Source organism: Oryza sativa, chromosome 1, assembly GCF_034140825.1.
Source record: "Oryza sativa Japonica Group chromosome 1, ASM3414082v1".
Classification (NCBI taxonomy): domain Eukaryota; kingdom Viridiplantae; phylum Streptophyta; class Magnoliopsida; order Poales; family Poaceae; genus Oryza; species Oryza sativa.
In genome coordinates, this window is record NC_089035.1 from 22,172,686 (window position 1) to 22,192,125 (window position 19,440).

General features: G+C 42.7%; 1 protein-coding gene across 1 annotated transcript; it reads right to left on the reverse strand.

Moving 5' to 3' along the window:
• Positions 1-1,164: 1,164 nt before the first annotated feature.
• On the reverse strand, positions 1,165-3,099 carry LOC107276850 (uncharacterized). The gene is made up of 3 exons (XM_066307922.1): positions 2,993-3,099; positions 1,888-2,326; positions 1,165-1,773 (listed from the first exon to the last, which is right to left on the reverse strand). The coding sequence occupies exons 1-3, from the start codon at positions 3,097-3,099 to the stop codon at positions 1,165-1,167; spliced, it is 1,155 nt and encodes a 384-aa protein (XP_066164019.1).
• Positions 3,100-19,440: the final 16,341 nt, after the last annotated feature.

Sequence of the window (19,440 nt, forward strand, 5' to 3'; positions counted from 1 at the left end):
GATGATGTACCAAAATACCGGCAAAAACATCTTCAATTTTTATAATAGTAGAGATAAGTTGTCCGTATATGATAGCCATAATCTCCGTAATTTCTGAAAACTACAACTTTATTGACAAAACTATCAGTTTGCTGCAACATTAGCGATATATTTCAGTTTACTACAATGATAGCGTGGAAAATTATCACAAAACTGCAACTTTTACATTATATACTGCTACAATTGTCACCTATATGTATTGTAGCAGCATATAACTAAAAGTTGCAGTTTTGTGATAATTTCCCACGCTATTGTTGCAGCAAACTGAAACATGTTACTAATGTTATAGCAAACTGATAGTTGTCACTAGAGTTGCAGTTTTCTAAAATTTACTCTTGAAAATAAGGCATAGCAAAACTTAAAACGGTCCTTAAGACTAATATTTGACTTTAAATTTTTCATATACAATAATGTTTAACATTTATAGCTACAAAATCATAATGATTAGAAAATAAATTCAAATATCATTCCAATTATATTTTTCATCAAACAAAAATAATTGCTCATCAAATATCATAAGAGTTGAATTTTAAAATATGTGTGCCTTATTCGATGCAACCGAGGGAATACAAAACGAGGAAAAAGCTAAATAAAAACAAATAGTTTTGGAACGAATCTCGAAGCACATAATGGCAGCACACTTGGAAAATTAATCTACCGTAAGGTTATGGACACCGTAAAAGTTTTGTCATCTTATTGGATACTTAATACTATCTTTGGGACCACCTATACATTTGTCGACAAATTTTCTCCTAAAAATTTGACAGATATAATTATGGTACAATCGTAGTGTAATTACACTGTAACTTGCATGTAACTACAGTGTAACTTATATGTAAGTTTCACATAATTTTGAATCGTTAGATCTATTACAAGATTTATTTTGGTGAGGAAGAAAACAAATCATAGCACACACATATGTGAAAGAATTTGTTCCCACGACCTCTATTTTACCGAAATAACATGTTACGGAGAGATTTTTGAAAGTTACATACAAGTTACACTATAGTTACAGTGTAATTACATGCAAGTTATAATGTAATTACACTATGATTGTACTGTAATTACATCTGTCAAATTTTTAGGGAAAAATTTGTCGACGAATATATAGCAAAATCGCTATCTTTAGTCTCTTCTACGCCGGCAGTTACCTTCTTTGGTCCAGCGCAGGTAGCAATGGACCGTGTCGGCAATGAGGTCTGAAAAATGGGGCACGTTGATGGAACCCTGTCCGACTTCTGCAAGCTTCACAATCGAGTCCATGAAGAGGTCCCCAAAGTTTTCCTTGTAGCTGTTCCCGTGGACGATGCCCTTCTTAAAGAGCAGGGCAAAATCTTTCTTATCCGAGATGAGCTCTGCCATGAACATGACATAGCTGCAGAAGAGCCGCTCCTCGCGCGGCCACCACCCACACATCTCCAGGAACACGAGGTTGGCGAGCAGCCGGGCGTCGTAAAGCCGGCACGTAAAAGCCGGAATCTCTAGCTTCCCGTCCTTGAACTTTACTTCTGTAAACCGGTAGGTCTCCGCCTGCTTTAGCCTCACGCCAACTCGGACGAGTTCTTTCAACGGCGGGATCTCCTTCCAGGATAGCCAGTTCACAGGTTTGGTAGAGGAACGCGAGAACGTCCGCTTACAAAATGCGTAGAGATCTATACGCTTCTTCTTCAACATGTTCATGGCCCTGCCTACCAACGATAGCCGTGGAACCGGCGTCTCGGGCAAAGCTTGTTCCTTGGAAAACGTTAGGTATTTATACACCAGATGCAGTATATGGTATACGGAGCTTTCGTCACAGACCAGTTCACCATCACCTACACTGCCGAAGAGATAGTAGAGTATTAATACCTTGAGCTTTGTATCCCTGAGTTCGGGGACGCGGGGGGTCATCGTGAACAGATCCTCCAGCACGAAGAAGGGGATCTGGTTTGAAAGGATTACGAGGTCCAAACGAAGTGCGTGCGGCTCCAACTTGACCTTCGGTGGAACTTGCGGACCTTCCGCCTCCGGATAGACCGACTGGTCTGTTTTTATCTTCCCATTATTAATCCAGTGCCTAATCAGCACTTCGATGATGAAGAGGCCGTCCAGCACCATCACCTCCACCATTTCCTTTGTATTCAAATTTTTATCCTCCTGACGGCCGTAGCGCTGCCAGATTGTTGATGAACTCCGCTCGATACATCTGAGGTACTCGGTCACCTTGATCTGGACATCTTCGTCTCTGTGCGCGCGTCGGATCAGGTTGTACATGTATGTCCACTTGGTCTCCTCCATTTCAAGCGTCCTGTACGAGCCAAAAAGAGGTATAATAATGGTCAAATTGGATCCGTACCATTACTTTTTTTTACAGTTTTCAAAATTTACTATTACTATTTATTTATTTGGAATTATATCACTAGGACAAGAACTATAAACATCCAAACACACAAGCCCCAAGATGTCACATGAGGTGAAGGAGAGAAGAAAGATAAGAGAGAAATAGTCGTCTCTCATGCAAGGAGTATAGTTGGCCATAAGGCCCGATGGCCCAACCCACGGCATGAGAATTTGGCCCGGCCCAAGCACGACACGGCCCGGTAGCAGTCAGGCCCGTGCCGGCCCGGCCCGACTGTTGGGCCGTGCCTGGGCCTATGACTGGGCACGGTGGGCCGGCCCAGTACGGCACGACCCAATGATCGGCACGACCACAGCCTGCACCAACGGTAGGCACGAGCATGGCCCAGCCCAACAGATAGAGGCAGGCCGCATCGCCCGCGCCCTCATATATAAGCGCCCGGCGCCCCCTCCCCTCCCTAGTCGCTCTCTGGCTCTCCGCCTCTCCACCCTAACCTTAACCATAGCCACGCCGCCGGGCTCAGCCGCCTCCACCGCTCCCCCACCCACTAGTTCTCCTCTTCCACCGTCCGTCGCTCCGCCTCCACCGCTTAGGCGCTCACCGACACCGACTCACCGAGTCGCGTCCCTTCCACTCTTCCAGATCCAGCCTTTCTCTTCGTCTCCGATCGATGCCTCGCCTGACTCGCATGAGGGGCGCATGAGGGCCACCCGGCCACACATGGTCGCCTGAGTTGTCGTCCTTCCACTCTTCCAGATCCAGCCTTCCTCTTCGTCTCTTTCCCTTTTGTTCTTCTTCGTCGGATCCCTTGGTCTTCTCGTAGATCCGTGAGCCTATCGTCTTCAACGGCAACTCCGGTACTCCGGCTGCGCAGGTACAAGCATGAAACTCATCTTTTTCATCTTTTTTTCTCCATTTCCGAGCCCTTACTTTGAGTGGGCTTGGCTTCTTGTAGGTCGCAAGCCCGTTGCTTAGCGGCAGTCGCCGTTGAGGGACCGGAGTGCCTACGATGGAAGATGATCCTAGCTCTGTCAACTACGAGTTGAAGATTATGGGGATGCGCAGTGATGACGATGATGATGTGGAGGAGGATCGTGTGAAGGTGTTCGGCAATACCTCCGATAGCCCGATCTGTGTGAATGTCGACGACGACGACCTGCCGGTTGATGACAGTGGCAATGGGACGTCGACTGGCTCTAGTGCCACTGCTACCAACAAGAAGACCAAAACCTCCAAGGTATGGGATGACTTTGAGGAACTTTATGACACGACCAATGGTAATAAGGTTCGAGTCTCTGCTAAATGCAATTACTGTCATAAAACTTTGAGTGTTCGTTCTTCTGCTGGCACTGGACATTTGCTCAGGCATATTAAGTCATGCAAACCTAGAAGGCTTGGGTCTAATGCTTTGCCTCAGTCCATGCTTAGATTTAATGCAGATGGTTTTGTTATTTCATGGGAATATAGTCCTGAAGTTGCTAGGTTTGAATTGTGTAGATTGATTGCTAGAGAGGATCTTCCAATTTGTTTTGGTCAATCTCCTGCTTTTGTGAACTATATTAAGGCTGCTCATAACCCTAGATTTGTTCCTGTCTCTAGACAAACTACTGCCAAAGATTTTCATAAGTTGTTTAAGGATCGTTGTTCTGTTATTGTTGAGCGTCTCAAGTCTACTAGCTCTATTGCTTTGACATTTGATATATGGTCTGGTCATGCTAAGGAAGATTATTTGAGTGTTGTAGCTCACTTTGTTAATTCTGATTAGCAATTAGAAAAGAGGGTCTTGGGTCTTAAGCTCATTGATGTGTCACATACTGGTGCTAATATTGCTGAGCGTGTGATTGTTGTTGCTGAAGAATATGGTATTACTGATAAGGTTTTCTCTATTACATTAGACAATGCTTCTGCTAATTCTAAAGCAATGGAAACCCTTACTCCTGCTCTGTCTGGTTATGTTGGTGATTTATTTTTGCATCAACGTTGTGCATGTCATATCATCAATTTAATTGTTAAGGCTGGACATAACAAGTCAAGCCCATGCTAAATGACATTAGAGCTGCTATTTCATTCTTAAATGCATCTAATCAGCGCATTGCTACATATAAAAATGTTTGCATTGCTGCCGGTTATTGTCCTCGTATGTTTGGTTTGGACATGGATGTTAGATGGAATTCAACTTATCTAATGCTTAAGCATCTTATACCACATAGGGAACCATTCACAGTGTTTATTTGTACACAACATCCTTTTGTTAATGTCCATCCATTACTCACAGACTTACATTGGGCATGTGCTGAATCTGTTTTGTGTTTCCTTGAACAGTTTTATGATTCAACTGTTGTTTTGTCTGGTGTTTATTATCCAACATCTCTATTAATCATGCATCACATTTTAGAGGTTGCTGGACATCTAAACACTTATGGCAATGTTGAAAACCTTGCAAATGTTGTTGGTCCCATGAAAGATAAGTTCATGACCTACTGGTCTAAAATTCCAATTCTTTATTCATTTGTATTTATCTTGGATCCTAGGGCCAAGATCAGGGGGTTTAGTAAAGTTCTTCAGATTATGGCTCAACTCATTGGTGATGATTACTCTGCTTATTTAACTACTGTTAGGGCTGCATTGTCTGATACTTTTGCTAAGTATGAAAGTAAGTTTGGTTCTATTAGATTGCATAGTTCCAGTATTCTAGGCCCTTCCACTGGTAAGGAAAGGACTGCACGGGGGAAGATTTTTGGTTCTGTTGCTGCTGGTGCCAGTCCAGGTGCTGGGCTTGGTGCTGGTGAAAGTCCAGGTGCTAGTTCATTATCTAGGATGACATCTGCTACTACTTTGCTTCAGGCAGCTTCTTCAACTGCTAATCTCAATGCTTCTAAACTGTCTACATATCTTGACAGTGACACAGTCAACCAATATGATGATGACTTCAATATCCTTAGCTGGTGGCAACAGCACAAACTAACTTATCATGTTCTTTCAATCTTAGCTAAAGATGTTATGACTATTCCTGTTTCTACTATATCGTCCGAGTCTACTTTTAGCTTAACTGGCAGGATCATCGAGGACCGTCGGCAGCGTCTAAACCCTAGGCTGGTGGAAATTCTGGCAGTGCTCAAGGACTGGGAGCTAGCAGATGCAAAAGGTCAGCATACCACCGAGAATATGGAGCTTCAAAATGCTTATGAGAATATGTATCTTGATGATGAAATTGATGTAAACCCTTGAACTGGATGATTGTAATTGATGTGAGCATTTTAGCTGTGGGCTGTACTCTTTTCCTTTCTAGGGTTTTCTCACGAGGTGTGAGTTTTTACCTAGAAAGGTTTTTAATGAGGCAGCCATTGCACTAAGCAGCTTATATAAACCCCTTTTATATTCTGACTTTCTGAGTTCTGTTTGTGATTCTGTGAAGTGTGAACTGTGATTTATGTAATTCTGAGATGAACAATTCTGATGAAGAATAGTAGATGGCTGATGTATTTGATGAATTGATTTGAAATGATTGTAACTCTATGACTTGATGAATTGTTTGTAAATCCGTGACTTGATGAATTGTTTGTAAATCTGTGATTTGATGAATTGTTTGTAAATCTATGATTTGATGAAGTGATTTGTAAATCTCTTTGATGAATTGTTTGTAAGTTTGTTGAATGGTTGATATATTTGATGAAGTGGTTGTCTATTTGATGAATTACATGTGAATTTCATGAATTTGATGTGTTATGTCAATTTTTGATATTGAATTGAATTGATGAAGGGGTTTTTTGCCAGGGTGTGCCTAGGCCGGCATAGGCACGATGGGCTGGCCAGGCCGTCGGGCCAGCCCAGCACGGCCCGAGGCTTCTTGGGTCGTGCCTGGGCTGTGGTCGTAGCCCGTGGGCTGGCACGGCATGGCACGGCTTGTTCGTTGGGCCATGCCGGCCCGACTGACCTCAGCCCAGGCCCGGTCGTGCCTGGGCCGTGCCGTGCCGGGCGGCCCATATGGTGAACTATAGCAAGGAGCAGCCTCTACATAAATTTCAATAAATATGTGAGAGTGTTAGAGATATTGGGAATTGTGTTGTAGAGGCAACTATTATACTATATGTTACTACATGTACTCCCTCCATCTACTTTTGATAGTAATATTTCATCTTAGCACAATGACCAAGGATAAGTAATTATACTTAATTATCATCCATTTAAACATGCTACTAGTTACTCCTCGTAAACAAGCGATTCATTAATATTTACATTTCTCGATGCCCATGTAGCTAATCTTGTATGGAAGAATGGAGAGTCACGCATTAAATCCGAGAAAGTTATTAAGAGGATAGGTGGTTGGATTGAAATATACCTATCAAAAGTAAATTTTTCAGATTTAGAAATATGTCTATCAAGAGTAGATGAAGAGAGTATGAAATTAGATGTGGTAGTCACCTCTAATATAAAACTTGCCCTTACAATCTTCTATGAATTCGAGATATGTTAGTACCTACCCATCAATACATCTTCTAAATTTTTTAAACCAAATTAATCTTATCTTCTTCCTTCAGCCCCTCCTCTCTCATGTTTATCATCTCCACTAGCATCATTCACTCACGATGCTCCTCAAGCAGTTGTGTCCCATATTGCCTTTAGGATGCCGAAGAGGAGGCCGGTGAGCTCAAAGCCTCCATGTCGGCCAGACCCATCCCCGTCCACGACCCATGGGGCGACAACCCCTCCTACCGTTGTTCCCCTTCCTATCCTTATCCCCGCGTCCAGGCATCACACACCGAGAAAAGCCGCCGTCTCCGCCTCGATCCGCCGACACTGTGACGGAGGCTACATCCACCGCCATCCGTCCATCAACAAGGAGCATCGGTCCCGCCGCTAGGTAGAGCTGACTCCGCTTTTGTCCCCAATTCTCCACGAGTCTTGTCCTAGCACCCTTCGTTCATGGCAAGCTGACAGATCCGCCGTAGTCCACCTGCCCCCATCAAATTTTCCCACATCCTCGCACAATGTCAACTATGCCTCCGTCTCCGATGTAGTGCTCACACTCGAGGGTGCTCGTGGGATGATGCTTCCTCTACCAGGACTTTGCAGCGCTACAACACCATCAAGGTAATGAATGGTGTCGGCCAAGAAGAAGGATGGACGGACAACAGAGTCGGCCGGCGGAAAGCGTGTGGCATCGTTCAAGTGGAAGGCGAATGGCGTTGTTTGGGAGAGTGGAAGAAGGCATGGGCATCTTGGTCCAAAAATTTTTAGAAAATACACTGAAGGGTAAGTAGTAACATATATCCAAAAACAGTGAAATTATAATATCATTGTTCTAGATAGGTGAATAATAATAGCATATTCCAAAAATCGTGAAAGTTGCATTGGCATATGCGCAACCACAAAGGTCTACTCTGATACCATTTGTCACAGCTCGCCCTCTAGAATGATGCAACCCAATCCATCCAATAGACGAGCCAATTTATACATAACGTGTATGTCACACCCCAATCTGACACCACCATACAACGGCACCAAACAGGAACATGTCATAGGAAAACCCAGTGAACCACTTCTTACAAGATCGCGATACCGTTACCAGTCCCAGGACGCAGCGCTTGGTACCCACGGAAACAATAATGAATCATTATAATCCTTAAATTAAAATACTGGACTTATTTACCTTAACTTTACTTGTAGACCGGGGAAACCCGAGAATGCAAGCGATGACATGGAAGCAGCAGTAGAAGCATAAGCATAAGTGGCTGAAATCAACGAACTAACTCCAACACCACATGCAACAACTAGGAACCAAAACTAACCCTAATCTTCACTTCACTTCCACTTTACCTTTACGGCTAGCAGAACTATGTAGAGAGCAAGGGTGGATATTTTGCAATCAGCTTTATGTTTAAGTTTTGAACAATCTAAGTGTGTGACATTCCACAACCAGAGCAGGAATAAGTATCAGCTCGGTCAGAGGTGAGAAGTAAGAAATTTATTTTCAAGTTTTCACAACTCCCAGAGTTGGCATCAAAGCTAGTTACCCAAACCAAAATAATTTTGAACTTTCAGAGTCCCGCTATCCTAGACAGCCATTTACTTCCAAGGACTGCCTATCCCACTATCTCCATGACATCAACGTTCTTTCCCAAACATCAGTTTTCCCAAACCACAACACCTTTCCACAAAGCAGTTGTAGAACCAAAACTATGCTAAGCAATCACGTGACATCCACCCATGACCATGGGCATGGTTGTTTGAACAATTTGTTAACATCTGCAGAGGGGGTACACTTTACCCACACGAAGCTACTAACCTGGGTCACCCAGCCCGTGAAGAACAACCACGTCTGGTGACTTTCAGGCTTTCACTACAAGGCATTTCAAAAGGAGATAATCTATTCTATGCCATTGACAAAGCATGGATTCTACAATATACCATTGACAAAGCTTAGTTCTATAATATACCATTGAACAACTAGTTTTCTTCCTTACATGCCATCACCGCTAGTCAATAGTTAGTCAAATTCCGTTAGGAGGAAGAAAATGTCCATTTTACCCCTAGGGTATCATGCGTACTCATAGATTTCATTGGTCATGATCCACTATTTCTTCTTATTGATGAAAAATAGAAATCACTTGTCTTTTTATCATCCAAGATTATTCAATGAGACATGGCATTATGCAAAATCTCAATTTTATACTAGGGGTAAAATTGTCATTTATTCTCCCTTAACGGCGTATGACTAACGATTGACTAACGCCGATGGTACATAAGGAAGAAAATAAGTTGTTCGAAGGTGTATTGTAGAACCGAGCTTTGTCGATGTCATATTGTAGAACCCACGCTTTGTCGATGGCATAGAATGGATTGACTCTTTCGAAAGCTGACATAGGGTCACCTTATACAACTGGAGGGGTCCTACGGACCAACAACAGGTTAGGTCCCGAACCATGCTGTGCCAGGAAGCCCAGGGGTCCTCCCAGTCCCCGACACCACTTAGGCGAATCCACTTGTCAATCATCATCGAGGCTTCCCTAGCATAACTAGTTACTCAACTAGGGTATCCCACTTCAACCATGTGCTCGCACTTGTTATATGTTCGGATGTATTTCCAAAGAAATCAGTCCTTAGGAGCGATCACACAGGTATCCTGCCTAGGAAATAGCCTTGTATCATGAGTTTTATTTCAAACTCATTTTCTTTCGCAAGGCAACGAACTAGGTGTCAGGATTTCCAAAGCTTTTGTAAACCCTGTTTTACCGAAGATATTTTTAGACTTTAAGTTTGATGGCAACCGTTGGTACTCGTACAAGGTGCATGAATATCAAGGAGCAACAAAGATGGTTACAAGGGAATATGGTATAGCAAACATCAAGGATAGGGTCAAATGAAACGAAGTTAGGTAGGCCCACCTTTCTGCCTTGCTGACGGGGCCAAATAGTTCGAGTGCACACATATCAATGCATAAATGTTTTGTAAACAACATAATTAAGTTCAAATATAGGCTCAATATGTTGAAGGGAGACTTGATTTTCTCAAGGTCTTGAGCTTCACCAATCTTCGAGAAATCCACACTTGGACGAAATTCCAGCAATGCAACTACACGCAAAAAATTAGAAACCTACCAATTGAACAAGAAAAATATCATATTTTACTATTAATAGTATTGTTAGATAGGTCAAAATTTTAGAGAATTACTGGAAGTGGAACAATGTCAATCGGAGCTAAGGATATTGAGATATGGTTTTTGGAAGGCTAAGTGACTTTCTGTACCAAAAGAAAATGATTTTTGGAATTTGGATATTGAATATTCCTTAGGAATATTATAGATGGTCATTGACAAGCGGGGTCCGCGTGTTAGTGGGTGAAGTTTTGGGAGGGACTGGAGATGGACTTCAGTTCAATGGGTCAAGGGAGTGAAGCTTGGCCTAGATGGTTGGTCGCACAAGTGAGGTAGAGGGGAATGGGTGACACGGCTTAGCACTGGGAGAAGATAGGCACGGAGCCACATAGGATGGCCAGCAATGTGCAGAGAGTCCTGGCGAGCAGCATCTCGGACTGGATAGTTGATGCCTAGAGATAGAAGAGGCAACGACAAGGAAGTTCAACGGGTCGGATTTGGTCGGCGGGGATGAAGGATGGACGGCGACGGTGGCCAATCTCATCGGCTTGCCATTGTGGCTGCACGAGAAGGAGGAAGTGATATTTTGAGTATTTCAGTTGGGATTTGAATTTAAATGGCATATTTGAACTCAAAAAATAGGGAGGTGTCAAGGAAGTGCATCAAATTAGGAATTTTATATGGATTTGTATTCGGTACTTGATGGATTATTTGAGAGGGATTCAAAATAGAGGGAAAAAAATATGAATCTTGGAAGTTGGAGTTCAAAGTGGGAAATTGCTTGGATTTGCATCTTGGGGTTGAAACAAATATTCTGGAAAGGATTCAAAGGGAGAGAGAGAGAGAGAGTTGGAAAGAAAGAGAATTTGACTTTGAGTTTTTGGCTTAGATTTAAAGAGAGGAGTCGAATAGAGATATTGATTTCAAATTTAATATTTGAAATCATTGGATCTTTAACTAGAGAAGTTAGACAGATCTGATCATCGACTCAAATCTGGGGAAGACTATTGAACGGAAATAATCAAGGGACTTTGAAGATAGGTATCTAGGGAAGATATTCGATTGCGGAAATTTGAACTACAAGATTATTTTTGGAACGAAAATTTTGAAGGGACGATTTCTTTTTACGCCAAGGAAAGGAATTAATGGAAGGATTTAAATTGAGATCTATGGCATAACTTAGATTCAACACTCATTTAACGAAATTTTCACATATAAAATTTTATTAAACGAGCATTTTAACGCCACGCGAAAAAATGGGGGCATTGTATAACATCACACCTACACTTTCATCCACGCTTTATGTAAAAGGGTTCACCTGGTAGTAGTATGATTGGAGGGACAAGGCCTTATCAACCCACTATAGCACCCACTATCCACAATCCGCTATTGTGCAAGTAAGTTCACATCGACTCAAAGTGGGGCCAACCTCCTGGGAACCGACTAAGGGGCCCACATGGCTGTCACTAGAGAAAGTTGGTGGAGATCGGCAGCGCCGAGGCGGCTCATCTCCACCCTCCACGTGTAGACTCCTCATTGGCCCCCAATGACGGTTATGATAGGTCAGTGGAGATAACGGTCATCCAAACCGTCATTAGGAGGCTATAAATAGAGCTCTCCTCCACCCTCAAGGAGAAATTTCCTTTTCCACTTTATATTCTCTATAGGAATAAAGCTCAGGAGATACGAACCTATAATCTTCTCGGAGTTCTAGGTATGTCTCTAGTACTCTCTTCTTTGTGTAAGACTATAGTTCAATTAATAGAATTATCTTCTTTATTTATATAATTCTTTATTGAGTATATTTCATGTTCGTTGTATATACTTCATTTTTCTACTTCATCCTAGGTTAGTCAATCCATGCTACGGTAACGGTCCAATGACCTTTATAGGTTGCTCTAGCTCTAACTTATTCATCCGAAGGGTGAGAATCCTAGGGGAGTTAGTGTTATTGTTTACTAACATAAACATGGTGTTTAGGCTAGATAAAGTATCAATAGATGTTGGTGTATCCCATGGAAAGTGAGGTAGGCGGCAGGTGGTGATAGCCATGTACGTCCTTTGTATTACTTCATGTCTGGGTATGATATAAGAGTGCGTAAATGCCATAACTACGCTGGCAGACAAATGGGGAGTGGCCTTTCGGTAGTACTTAGGTGCTTGGAACTAAGTCCTATGTTGTAAACCGTAGACCGGATAAATAGGGTATTGGGGTACGTTAGTATGAGGATCTACACGATATGGCATCAAAATAAACAAAAGACAAGGATTATACTAGTTCAGGCCCCTCATGAGGTAATAGCCCTAATCTAGTTTATACGAGATTGACATGGAAAACCACAGAGTACAAAGAGAACAGATGAATCCAGCGATATCGGCGAGATCCTTGTCAAGACCGTTCGACGAGATCTCCCGGCGTATTTGGCTTCACGTCCTTCGGCTTTGTAAACTATGGTGGTTGTGTTGGCGCTATGATTCGATGATCTGAACCCCTCAAGGGGTGTGCCTTTTATACCATGAGTTGCCTTAGTCTCCAAGTAGAACTCGGAGACAATAAACCCTGCATGATATAAAATCAACCCAATCATCTCCAAATAGGACTCTGTTAATCACCAGCCCATGTGGATACTTTCCATAATATCTTGTATACTTCCTTACCGCATACGGAAATATATTGTATGAACAATGGTATGCCAGTCTTGTATATTTCGTAAGTCCTAGGATAGGAGGTATACCTTATCTGTAACCATGACAGCAGCCCCCGACTTCAACTTAAATGAACTCACGTTGTCATCCATGACTTCTCTGCCAACGTTATCACGCTCACTTGATCATTCTTGATAAAAACCGAGAAGACGCGGAGTTCTCGATAATATTGAAAGAAGTTCAACGGTCCACAAGTGAAATTAATTTGAAGTCTAATCAATCTGTCAGCAACGGACCTCAAAAATTTTCGGCGGCAATCTCTCTCCTTCCCTCGAAACACAAACCATCTGGTAGTGCGCTTATATAAAGCAATTTCTAGATCCATTTCAAGTCCATTAACCACCAAAGCTTTCCAACTCCCTCTGTGCCCGGAATCTCGGTTTCTCCAATCTTCCGAAAAAAAACCCTATCTCTCTTCTTCCTCTCCGGCGGTCCCAATGACGGCGATGGATCTCGGGGCGTCCAACACTGACACCGCGGTGATGAAGAAGCTGCAGGTGGAAGGAGCACTCCATGGCTGTGAGCACCTGGAGAGGGAGGAAGGAGGTACTGATCCCCAACCCGTATTAGGTCGGATGGTAGTTGTAGAGGATTTCGTGCAATGCGGTTTTTTGCCTCCGCCATCTGAGTTTCTTCTCTTGATCTTGAATTTCTACAACATTTCCCTTCTGCACCTCAACCCCAACTCCATGGCTTTTCTGAGCATTTTTGCTCATCTTTGTGAGGCCTATGTTAGAGTAGTGTCTTTTCTCGACCTCTTCCGCTTCTACTACAAGCTCGAATGGATGGAATCCAATAGGATCTCAGGATGTTGTGGATTCCGTCTTCGCGATGGGATGAAGGCAATCTACATTCCCTTCCAATGCCCATCGTCTTGGAGCCAATGGAGGTCGAAGTGGTTTTATCTTGAGATAAAAGACCTCGACCATGTCTTGATCGTCCCAGAGGACAAGCCTGAACGTTCTTAGGATTGGACCTCCAAGCCTTCTCTGACTCCTTTTCTCCAAGAGTTCATCGATACCATTAACAGTCTGCGAGAACGGGGATTGACCGGGTATGAAGTCGCTCAAGACTTCATAACTCGGCGTTCAACCGCCCCAGGCCTGTGCTCACCCTGCCTTTGACTACACGGGGGACGTGATGCGAATCTCAATGCGGGGTACTCGTTCTCGTGTTATCATCTTCTTCTTTTCTTTGTTGTCATCGTACTTGTATTCATCCTGAGATGAACTTGTCTCCTTTGTAGGACTTAGCAGCAAGATGGTGACCCAGTGCGTGGGTCAAGTGCTAGTGAGCGCAGCGTCCGAAGCCGATCAGCCGCCGACTCCCGTTTGCGAGTTTGCAGACGCCGAAAAGTCTGCCGTCATCAATGTAAGTGCCTTTATCTTAATTTTTTTCACTTGTCCCTTCCTAATCAGGGAAACGAAGTGACTTCATCTTGTCTTTTTTCCTTTCTTCAAACTTTGTAAACATATTGGGCTTGTATTGTCCTTGTACGGAACCTTTCCCTTTTGGTTTACTTCTAGTTGTTTTATGTGCTATGTAGATGTCTTTAAACTTATATAAACAAATCAATCTATATAAATATATCAAGTAATAATCGATCACCAGATATGAAGTTAAAGCAAGATCAATCTATCTTGATGCATCTATATAAAGTAATCTAATCATATAAGTGGAAAATATACATAAACAGATCATGAAGCATATACTATCATGCATATTAGGTAAGATCGGCTGAAACCCCGATACTATCCTTAATTGTGATTAACTCCAGGCTAGTTTCTATGGCTCTAAGCATGGCTAGGGATGATGCATCACAAAATATGCAAAGAAGAATAACGTCTAGACAATCAAGGAGTTAAACATTTTTCAGGATGGTGGATATCTTAGCTAATCTAATCTAGTAAGACAATTTAACCGACACGGGCATAAACCCTAAAACGAATCTCAGCCGATATGACTAATTGAGATACTAAGATTAGATTAACTAAGATATATGATAACAATGACCACGATAAAAGGACTAATACATCTAAAGCGGCATAATAACCCCGATAGTGCAAGCCATCGAGACAAGTTACCTTTTGCCGAGAGATCGCAGCCGATGCCCTGACTTGAAGCAAAAACTCGACGAAAAGTAAAACAAAAAATGTGGTGATGCACCGAAAGTTGTATTGATTGGATTCGATCCTCTATTACAATGGTCTAGAGTTCATATTTATACCCCAAGTACAAAACTTGTCCATTATGGACAGGACTCACACTTTCCTAAAGATAAATTACAAATAAGTCCATACGGCAGACTCTTGCCATATCTCTAACTTAAACCGACATAAATATCCTAATTAATAGATACAATTGCCTTAAACGAGCTCAATCTCCAATGGCAATGACGGTTATTCCAATCTAAGCCCAACCCGAGCCCAATTCAGGCTGTATCGACTGCTTGCCATATCGGCCAAGTCTATCTCCGACTCTATTTCTAGCCGATAGGATATCTAGCCGATGAGCAGTATGATTCCTAATCCAACTCGATTCTGCACCAAATCCACTTCGTTCTTGCTTCTTCCTTTCTTAATAATGTAAAATTCTGTTAATAACAGGGGCGAATGGGGGAAAAAGTGGATGTGGTGGCGGTGACTCGGTCTCCGTGATTTAGAGGCAAGAGCGGCAGCGCAGGGCACGGTAATGGCGCGGCGACGTGGGGAAGGGGCAGCCATGGCAATTGCTGGCCAGCTAATGGTAGGAAGAGGTGCTGACAGGTGGGCCCCACCTATCAATAGCTCAGAAGGGAGGGGGGAGGAGAAGCGGACTTCGCGAGGGAGGGATGAGCGGGCCGAGGGAGAAAGGAAGGAAGACCGGCCCAAGGGTAGGACGAAGTGGGCCACGCGAAGGAAGAATGGACTTGGGCCAGAAACGGCCCAAGGGCTAGGAGAGGGATTTTAATTTATTTTTCAATTTAATTAATTTATTAAGTGAACTTTGTTTTATTAAAGTTACTTCTTGAGCTCCGAAAATTTAGTGGAAATTACAGAGAGTATTTTAGGGTATGGAGAATATTAAAAAAATATTTTTCAGCCATGATTTTTAAAGGAAATTTTATTTCCCACATTTAATTTACTTGATAAATTACTTTGGATTTTTAATATAAGTTCTAGAAATGATTTATAATCCCCAAAGAAAATCGGGGCATGACAACACTCACCTCCCCACCGCAACGGCCCGGACCACCGTGACTAGTTGAATGACAGAAGGCAAGAGAGCTAAGACCAGAGCAACGCCGGACGTCGACAACCCCACAGCTACGGTCACGAAGTTTATCGACAAGACGAGAATGACCATCAACATGGCTGTGACAACTTTCGAGATCGCGAAGATCAACACTGTCGCCAGGACGAGATTGACCACGAACTCGCACCCACAACGATGACAGAGAACAAGACTCCCGGTCACCCAATGCAAAGCGAGGCGGAGCCCGAGATCGACATCCAAGAGACCGCAACCCGGATCACGGCAATCCCTCATCATCTTTCTCTTCTCGGGATGTATCCCACGGATGTGACTGTCGACTAACCCTTCCGCTCGGGGGCGGATGTAGAGCCTTCAAGCCTTCCCTCCAGTAAGTGCACTGGCCTCCTAAATTCCATCCCACCTCGGTCGAGAAGTATGATGGCAGCATCCATCCCAATGAATTTCTACATGTGTACTCAACTGTACTCTATGCATGCTACTTGGATGCTGCTTGGGAGAATGGAATCACAGAAATAGGAATTTTCTTTCATCTCCCTCTTAATCATAATGCCATTTTCATTAAAGCCACTTCTAATAAGGCTCAATCTGCTCTTCAAGCTGAGCTGTTAGTGTCAGGATACACGTAGGCTACGATAGCATAAATCAAAATTTTCTATCGCGTAAACCAGGAACCATGCAAGTATTAGATCATAGATCATTACCACTCGACACGCTGCGCAGCAGAAGAAGACGCTGAGAAGTCGAAGGAACTCTCGTGAAGTAGCGCGCGTCGATGTAGAGGAAGTAGTCGATCGCACCGGTTCGACCTTCTCCTCCTCGTGCGTTCTCCTCGCCGTACTCCCACGCCGATCAGCACCGCAGACCAGCGGCGCCTCTACCGGTATCCACACGTACAGGGACGGAACGCCACGCGCAGATGTGCTAGCACCCGCGCGCGGCTAGGGTTTTGCTCGGGGAGGGAAGTGACGGCTAGGGTTTCTCACGTGATGCGAATACGTCCGCCGGTCACACCCTTCACGAATTTATAGGATCCATCACTCGGGCCTTGGAGGCCCGTAGGACTCCTATTCGGATCCCTATCTGAATTAAGCTCATATTGGATCTCTATCCAATCCCCTTATTCCGGCCCATTAAGCGTGCGACCCTGTAGGTTCATGTATACTCGGCTGTAACACGAAAACTCCTTTTCGGTCCACGCGTCAACAGCGGCCCCTAGCAGAACGTATTGACCCACCGATAATACATAAAGATCATACCGGCTGAACCTCTAGTGTATACTTGTATGAACCCCTTTGCCTCACGATATCGATTAAGCTCAAGGCTAGATATGTGCCATCCTCTAATAGCTCAATCGTTCACTCGAACCTGTGATAGATTATATAACTTGTGATTGACTCCTCAATCACCTTTGGCATGGCCATGCACTTCCATAATTTATAACATTGAGGGGCCCAGAGATATCTCTCCAAAGGAGGGGCAAATCCCATCTTGATTATTCATATCCCACTACATGTTTCATAGCATACCCGAAAACTGCTTTTATAACTACTCAATTACAAAGTAGCGTTTAGTAGTTCCGAAGTAAGCTATTACACATGTTGGGAACCATGATAATCTCAGGTCTAAGGATTCAACACCAACACTAAATGAGATCACTGATGACACAACACATATGGCTCTTGCAGTGTCTCATGTTGGGTCTATCCAACAACATGTAACATGTTCACCAACATGTGTCCACATTATTAATTTGGTATCTCTATACCATGATCCATAAGACATGATCATCAATTAATACATGTGCTGATCATTTAAACATATTTGTTCCACATATGATATTTGATCAGGGATCCTTTAGAAATAGTAACAAACAACATAAAGAGTCTCATGAAAAAATCACATATTCATTAACCAATAATGAGTTATCTATTTTAAGGAACAATATCGGATAAATATATAAACATAGTATGTGATACAATCATCTCTATGATTGGCTCTAGGGCATATCAACAGTTAGCTCTCCAATTAGCTTTGGAAATTTCCAAGTTTCTTGATATTGCAGGCACCACGTTCCTGACGGATAACTCTACCATTGCTGATACGGCAAAAAGGAGGAATTTCTTAGAGGAGCCATGTCACTGGAGCTTAAGGCCATTGTGGACTCAAATCATTTCCGCTACCTCAATTGATCTCATACAGGTTCGATGGATTCCAAGGGAAGTTAACAAGATGGCGGACAGATTAGCGAAGGAAGCTAAGTCCATAACCAGGGGGGACTTAGTTCAAAATTGCCAAAACATGGCGCACACTGCATATCCTCAGAGAAGTTGTTATGCTAGACTTCTGAATGACAATTTCAAATCTCTTAACTGTATGATCAAATATGTACTATGTTTCTAAGTGCTAATAATATTTACCAGGTTTTCAAATAAAAAATTATACTCTACGCTGCCGATGCAGACGACAACACACTAACAAATTAATTACCAGCTGCGTTGAAGAGTTATGTTCGGTCATGGTTGGTTCACCTCCCTTCTTCCTCAATCTCTTCCTGGGCTGACTTATGCAAACAGTTCGTCAAAAAAAACTTCCAAAGCACCTACAAGAGACACACGACCCTGACGACCGAGAACGACTGCACGCTTTGCGTCAGAAGCGTGGTGAGCCACTCAGAGAAGTTCGGTGGAAATGGAACTTCTTCTACTACTCCCTCCGTCCTATTATAAGGGCAACCATAAGTTTTCGCACCCAACTTTGATCGTTCGTCTTATTTAAAATTTTTTATAATTAGAATTTTCGTTGTTATGAGATGATAAAATGTGAATAGTACTTTACTCGTGACTTATGTTTTTAATTTTTTTAAAAAAATTTTCAAATAAGACGGATGGTCAAAGTTGGACGCGAAAAACCATGGCTGCACTTATAATGGGACGGAGGTAGTACAACGCACTTCTTTGTAAATGGAACTGAATCTTTGACTATTTTTTTGGATTGACAGAAATTGCAATGCTTTATGTTCAATATAATTACTTCCTTTTGCATATTAGTATAACACATGCATGTGAGTAATGCTCTGGTTTCTGGTGGAGCTCGAGCTTTGCCCCAGCCTAATGTTTCTTGAAAAAAAAAAGTTATATGGCGTGGCTAAAAGATTTAGATTTTTCAGGAAGCATATTTTTGGAACCTATTCCTAAAACTTGTGCGAAACAGTAATAATTTGCTAGTTTAAGGATTAAACCAGCTCTGGATGGTGGAGAAAATATAGGTTGCTGTCCTGATACTTGCCAAGATGTTGTCATTGTATTCAACTAGGTGAAACCACGCGCATTGCTACGGGAGTTTAGTATGATAACAATAAGTAAAATAATGTGTAAAATAGCTCATACAAGTTGATATGGTTTATGATAATTTAAATTAAAATTGTATACAGAATGATGATTCAAATGTAAAATAGGTGATGTTGCTTTATGAGAAAAAAAAGAAGTGAGATAATTTGGAACATAGATTA